Below are 6,862 nucleotides of genomic sequence, written 5' to 3'. Positions count from 1 at the left end.
ACAGCACTGTGGCTGCAGTGGAGCCATGCAGGTTCCTGGGCACCACCAGCTCTCAGGACCTGAAGTGGGACACTCACATTGACTCCACTGTTAAAAAGGCCCAGCAGAGGTTGTACTCCCTTCGCCAACTGAGGAAATTCAATCTGCCACAGGAGCTGCTGAAGTCGGCGTTACAGAGCAGCGAATACCAGGACAGCCAGGCACAAGAACAGTTTCTTTCCCCAGGCAATCTACCTCATGAACAGTTAATGTTCTCCCATTGTGCAATTAAAGTACAGTATGTGCAATAACCTTATACTTATTTATCACCCTAAATCCTAGTACATCCGTACAACTTTATTTTATTTTATTCTATTCCTATTCTATCTATAGTACACCTGTACATACAATTTATTATTTTTTTGTGGTTTATATTTATGCATGTGTATTTTATTCACATCTTATTTTTATTATCTGTGTGTTGTTGTTGTCTCCGTGTACTGGAAGCTTGTGACACTATAACAAATTCCTTGTATGTGCAAACACACTTGGCAATAAAGCTCTTTCTGATTCTGATTAACACAATAAAACATAACACACAACTTACAATAGAAAAACTTAAAAACAAATTTCACATACTCCAATAATTCAATTAAAATCAACCAATACCGGTGTTATTGAATAAATCTACTCAATTCTCTGAGGCACCTGTCAGTATATCTCCAGTAAGCACACCATAAAAAATAAACAAACAAACACACGTTAAAACTAAACACACTAACTATAACCATGAGAGTCACAACCCTTACCTCCACAATTTACTTCCATACTGTTCACAAGGCAACTAGTTGTTTCATCTATCACACAGCCTTGAAACATGCCACACAGCTTCTCCTGCTTAGCACATGGTACCAGAAAGTTTGATTTCCTATTTTTTAGTACTTGGACTCATGGGGTTTGTAGTCCAACACATTTGTAGTACTAAACAAGCCTAATATAGAGCCATCCTACCTCCACCCTATTACACTTAGATGGATAATCGCGTTTAGTGCAAGTTTAAGAGCAACAAAAACTTTTGAATTTCCTAACATTAGAAAGAAATACAATAATATCAAAGCACTGAAACTGGATCAGTTTTGAAAATGTTTGATTTTCTGTTATTAACAGAGGCGGGAATGTCTGTAATCACACAGAACAAACTCTATCAACCATATACTCTAGCAACACCCCAGCAACTGCATAGCAAGAGCCTATAGCAACCACCCAGAATATCCTAGCAACCAACTAGCAACACTTTAGCAAACATCTAGAACATCTAGAACGTTTTTTAAACAAGACTTTTAAACAAGACAGCATACATTTGTCTTTCAAACTTTTCAATCTAGTTATTACAGTTTTTCTTACAGGTTTTTTTTTTCAACTGCTTACACACATTTTCAAAACGTTGCCTCTTTTTTTCAAAACTTTACACACAAATCCAAGAATTGCACACACAAAATGCAAAATGCCTCACATCACATCTCTTGCGAAATGAAGCACTGCATTAAAAATATCACAACACATCTCAAAAGCAAACATTTTCAAACACCTTTGCCATAATATTAATTGCTGTTAGATGTGTGTGTGTTACATAGAGAATTGTGTGTTGTGTTTTGCCAAAAAGTGTTTTATGAAATTGAAAACGGAGTCAAAGGCCGAGAATTAGCGTATGGTTTTGCAGATTTGGTGTCCTTGCTGTTTGAGTGTCTGCTTTCAGAAATTGTGTGACAAGTAAAGATTTTGTTTGTAAGCAGTTGAAAAAAACTGTAAATGCTTACAATTCAAATACACAGATGTCTTTCCTGCCCAGTGAACACTGAGATCAATAACAATGTAACAAAAAAAACCTCTTACTAGGATTCAGGAATTTTTGCAGTTCAATGTCTATTACAGTATACATAAATTAAATTACAATTTATGTAATTTAATTTATGGCCGCGCTTTGTGGTTTTGACTCAAAAAGAACCGGTTCATAAGAGTCATTTGTTAATGAAGCCGAGGCAGGTGAGGCGGCACAGCTTTTTCTTAGGGTGGCAGTTGCCACCCCGGTAGATCCGCCCCTGCTGCGCTCTCGACATTTGTCATTAAGATAACTCTATAGAAACCGCATAGTATATAGAAGTATAAGTATTCTAAGTATATAGAAGAGAAGAAAGTCGCCCTATGTAGCCGCCTGCATTGCCCATGCCAGGATCTGCCACTGCCAGATGCAGTGAGAAATTTTATAAAAACAAGCCAATCACAATCTGGTAGGAGGGTACCTGGGGTGGCCAACCAGATTTCTTTGGGGGCCGGTGCCACCCCTCGCCTCCATGTACCTCCCCTGGTTGTGTAACAACATTATTCCGACATACCCGTATAGACAGGAACTGGACTGTTTAAACCTCTGGAATATGTCCAGAACCAATGTGCTGCAGCTCAAATTGCAGCTGTCGAAAACAAACGTGCTTCAGGAAAAAGAAGCATTTTACTTTCATATTCAGTACACCGTTCTCACAGATAGACACAGGTTTCTGTTTTTCTTCACTCTGCTCGTTTGCTGCCTAAGGTAAGAACATTTTGCACAAAATATGCAGAAAGCAAAGCATTTGAACTACATTAAGGGATTTTGGCGATAATGTAAGATCTTTTTTTGACATGCAGATTTAACTTGATAAAAATGTAGCCTACAATGAGTTTTTTTTTTTTTTTTTAATGCAGTGTTGTTTTGCAGATGTTGCTGTTTTTTTTATTTTGCACCCTAATTCTGGTAATGCTTTTTATGTTTGTTTTGGAGATTCATTTTTTATTCATAATATTAAATAAATACATTTATTAATAATTAAGTTGTACTTACTATTAAGTATCTAATGTTTTGCACTGATTATAATGTAAGGTTCATCACTGACGATAGTGTCAGATGTTTATACTTTAGGATAGTATAGAACAGAAGATTATTCCATGCATTCACTGGTGCCTCATTTGAAAAGAGAAACCTTTTTTCCCCTCCTTAAAGGAACACTCAAAAATAAAAATGATGTCATTTCTTCCCTAAGCCTGGTGCTTATTTTTATGTTGGATAAAAAAAAAGATATTTGAAGAATCATCACACAGCACTTTTCCATAAAAAAAAAAGTTCATAATGACCAGTTCTGTAAAGAGTTTTGTCTGCAAGGATAATAAGGATAATATTCTATTCAGTCCAGGAAGGGGCAGGTTATAATAACATTATTATATAATAATTATATAATAACATATATTTGGATGCTGCACACTGGTGGTGGTTGTGGTTGAGGAGATTCCAGTACTCAGTAGCAATGGAAGTAATTGGGCCCAATTTGGACATTTTCCCTTAGGGGTGTACTCACTTTTGTGGCCAGCGGTTTAGACATTAATGGCTGTGTGTTATTTTGAGGGGACAGCAAATTTACACTGTTATACAAGCTGTACACTCACTACTTTACATTGTAGCAAAGTGTCATTTCTTCAGTGTTGTCACATGAAAAGATATAATAAAATATTTACAAAAATGTGAGGGGTGTACTCACTTCTGTGAGATACTGTATATATAGTGCTGCTTGAAAGTTTGTGAACCCTTTACAATTTTAATGCAGTGTGTTCTTTTCTCCAAACAGAACACTTCTCATATAAACCTAAAAATTATATTTTGGTCTCATCTGCCCACAAAACATTTCTCCAATAGTCCTCTGCCTTGTCCACATGATTTTTAGCAAGCTGCAGACGGGCAGTGATTTTCTTTTTGGAGATCAGTGGCTTTCTCCTTGCAACTCTGCCATGGACACCATGGTTGTTCAGTGTTCTCCTGATGGTGGACTCATGAACCTCTAGTTGCTTAGAAGTTACCCTGGGTTCCTTTGCAACCTCGCAGACTATTACAAGTCTTGCTTTTGGAGTGATCTTTGTTGGTCGACCGCTTCTGGAGAGGGTAACAGTGGTCTTGAATCTCCTCCATTTCTACACACACTGTCTGACTGTGGATTTTTAGAGTCCAAACTCTTTAGAGATGGTTTTGTAACCTTTTTCCAGCCTGATGAGCAACAACAACTAGGGATGCACCGATACTGAGCTCCTGTACTCGTACTCGATAAAATGCCCCGATACCAAACGCCGATACCACACAGCATGTGATAAGTGCCATATTCAGACAAAGAAACACCAACAACAGACAGCAGAATTTAGTTATTAGAGATTAAAGATGTCTACGAAGTATATGTATGCAATGAATATAAAACATTCAGTATTAATGCCTGTATAGCTGATTTGCGCCAGTTGGTAAGCAAATCACGCTGAGTGGATTGAGCGCGCGGCGGCGCAGATGCGCGAGCTTGTCGAGTGAATATATCTTTACCCTTAAGCATACACGACTTTCTGGCGAAAGTGAAACTAACAGCCTGTGTGAAATGCGGTAGTCTGTACTGTACTTGTCCCTCTTATTCTGCACCAGTACAAATACATGTGCGTGTTGCGCGTATTTTGCTTGCTTGCAAACATGATCAGACTTTCATAGATCCCTGTTCTCTAAATAAAACAGGGCAGGCAATGACACCTGATAGTCATTCCACTGTTTGAAACCCCTCTGAACAGATGGAGTCTAGTTTCACCCTCAAATGAACAGCTAATCATAGAGATTCACATACTTTTGCACCGCACAGAACACTGCGTCATTTTTCTCAATAAATAAATGACAAAGAAAATATTTTTGTCTCATTTGGTTGATTGGGTTCTCTTTGTCTACTTTCAGGACTTGTGCGAAAATCTGATGATGAATTGGGTCATATTTATGCAGAAATATAGAAAATTGTAAAGGGTTCATAAACTTTCAAGCAGCACTGTATAATTTTATTTAAATATAATTATTATTATATAATATAAATGCATATTATTGACATATGAACATATTATCACATTCTCATGAGTTAATATGTTGTGGCCACAACAAAATGAAATGAGCAGAACACATCCCTTCCTGGGCTGTGTATTATTCACAGTAAAATAATAATCCATATCTTTTTGTTTCAGGCTTTACAAAATGTCTGGAGAAGACAATGCCATTGACTATGATACAATCATTAAAGAACTTAAAATCATACAACCAAAAAATGTATCAGAAAATACAACCAAGCAGTACCAACAAGAGATCAGGATGACCTACTTAATTATGTATTCTATTGTCCTCATCCTTGGTGTCACCCTCAACTTCATCGTCATTGTCATCAGCTGCCTGAAAAACAAGAATTCTCCAAAGGTTGCCACTTGGATTATGGCGTTGGCTTTAACACACGTAGCCTCCAGCATATCTATTGTTTTTCAGCTCCTGTATGCTTACAATAACTTCATATGGAATTACGGAAGTACAAGCTGCAAGCTGTCATCCTATATCAGCTACAGCAGTATGTTCTCCACGGCAGCCATGCTGAGTCTCTGGAGCATTAGTTCTACTTGCTCAAAAGGCAGGTGCACAAAAAAGTGCAAGAATTATAACCTGATTCTGATTTCAATTTCCTGGACCGTTGCAGCAGTCTTGGCATGTCCTTCGCTGCTTTCCAGAGAGGTCCGATTTTCTCAGTGCATTGATGATTATGACTTGGACAAATCAAAATCAACTCAAGACGGCATTACAAGGCTGAAGGCTGTCGTTGTCATGCGATTTCTCATCGGGCTTCTCGTACCAGCTTTGATAATGTTTCTAAGCTGTTTGGCATCAGCTCAAAGAAACTGTCAATACTGCAAGAAGCAGGCACAGATAATCTGTGCTATAAAGATTGCCTACTTTGTGTTCTGGGGCCCTCAAATCGTCTTAACCATGCTTCAAGCCACTGTAAACAACAGCTTGGGTCCAAATATGTCGAGATATGGACTTCCAGCAGCTACTGCACTGGCCACAGCCCACTGTTTTACCAGCCCGCTCATCTATCTGTTATTGGGATGCAGCATTAAAATGAATTGGATGGCGCATGACCCAGATCATGGAATGGAGGATTATCAGGGGATCAAGTTGCAAATGAGCCAGAAGGTCTGTCTGTGTGAAGGTTTTCATAAGTGAATTGGAGACACTAACTTGTCTGTGAAGTGAATGAGAGTGAGAGTTTCCCCTATGATGGACTGGTCATCCGTCCAGTGTTTCCTCCACCCGTGGCCCGAGAGACTCTGGGATAGGCTCCAGCATTCCTGCGACCCTACAGAGGATAAGCAAGAATGGATGGATGACCCAGATCACAACAATGAACAGCACATCCACAAAAATGCATGCCAGTAATATCTGTATGCAAACTGAAAAGTGGACTGTTTCTTTTAACTCCTAATCCGAACTCCAAACTCTCAAAACTAAGATTATTCTGAATATTGGTCCTGTTTGGTCCAGTTTCATGCTTTGCTTCAAGTTATATGCTGCTTTTGTTGAAAAAATGCATCACATGTATACACTTACCAAACTCATAACCTTCACATTGCTAGAATAAGCATTGCTACAGAAACACTATCTATATCCTGTTGTATAAGAATATCAACCTCATATAGAGGACCATTTGAAGCCATTTTTTATTGATGGTGTGTCGTAATGTTGTTGCTGTTTTGTCATAATACTGTAATGTTTCCTTTATTATAAGAATATCAACCTCATATAGAGGACCATTTTAAGGCATTTTTTATTGATGGTGTGTCGTAATATTGTTGCTGTTTTTTTCATAATACTTTAATGTTTCCTTTATTATAAATTTAAGAATGTGTAAGTATATGTTTTTAGGTCTATATATGGTTACAGTGTAATGAATATAATACATATATTTTCATATGTTATGTTTTTACAAACACTACAAACAGGAAGTATGACCATATTAGCCCGGTT

General features: G+C 37.8%; 1 protein-coding gene across 1 annotated transcript; it reads left to right on the top strand.

Annotated features, from left to right (window-relative positions):
• The first annotated feature begins 2,420 nt into the window (after positions 1–2,420).
• On the top strand, positions 2,421–6,627 carry LOC107741217 (chemokine-like receptor 1). The gene is made up of 2 exons (XM_016553886.1): positions 2,421–2,566; positions 5,038–6,627. Exon 2 carries the CDS (start codon positions 5,048–5,050, stop codon positions 6,059–6,061), a length of 1,014 nt encoding a protein of 337 aa, XP_016409372.1. The 5' UTR covers positions 2,421–2,566; positions 5,038–5,047; the 3' UTR covers positions 6,062–6,627.
• The last annotated feature ends 235 nt before the right edge of the window (positions 6,628–6,862 follow it).

The sequence above is a fragment of the Sinocyclocheilus rhinocerous genome, unplaced genomic scaffold (assembly GCF_001515625.1).
Source record: "Sinocyclocheilus rhinocerous isolate Xijiao unplaced genomic scaffold, SAMN03320098_v1.1 scaffold615, whole genome shotgun sequence".
Lineage (NCBI taxonomy): Eukaryota > Metazoa > Chordata > Actinopteri > Cypriniformes > Cyprinidae > Sinocyclocheilus > Sinocyclocheilus rhinocerous.
Note: the sequence above shows the minus strand (reverse complement) of the source record. Positions and strands in the feature narration are given on the sequence as shown.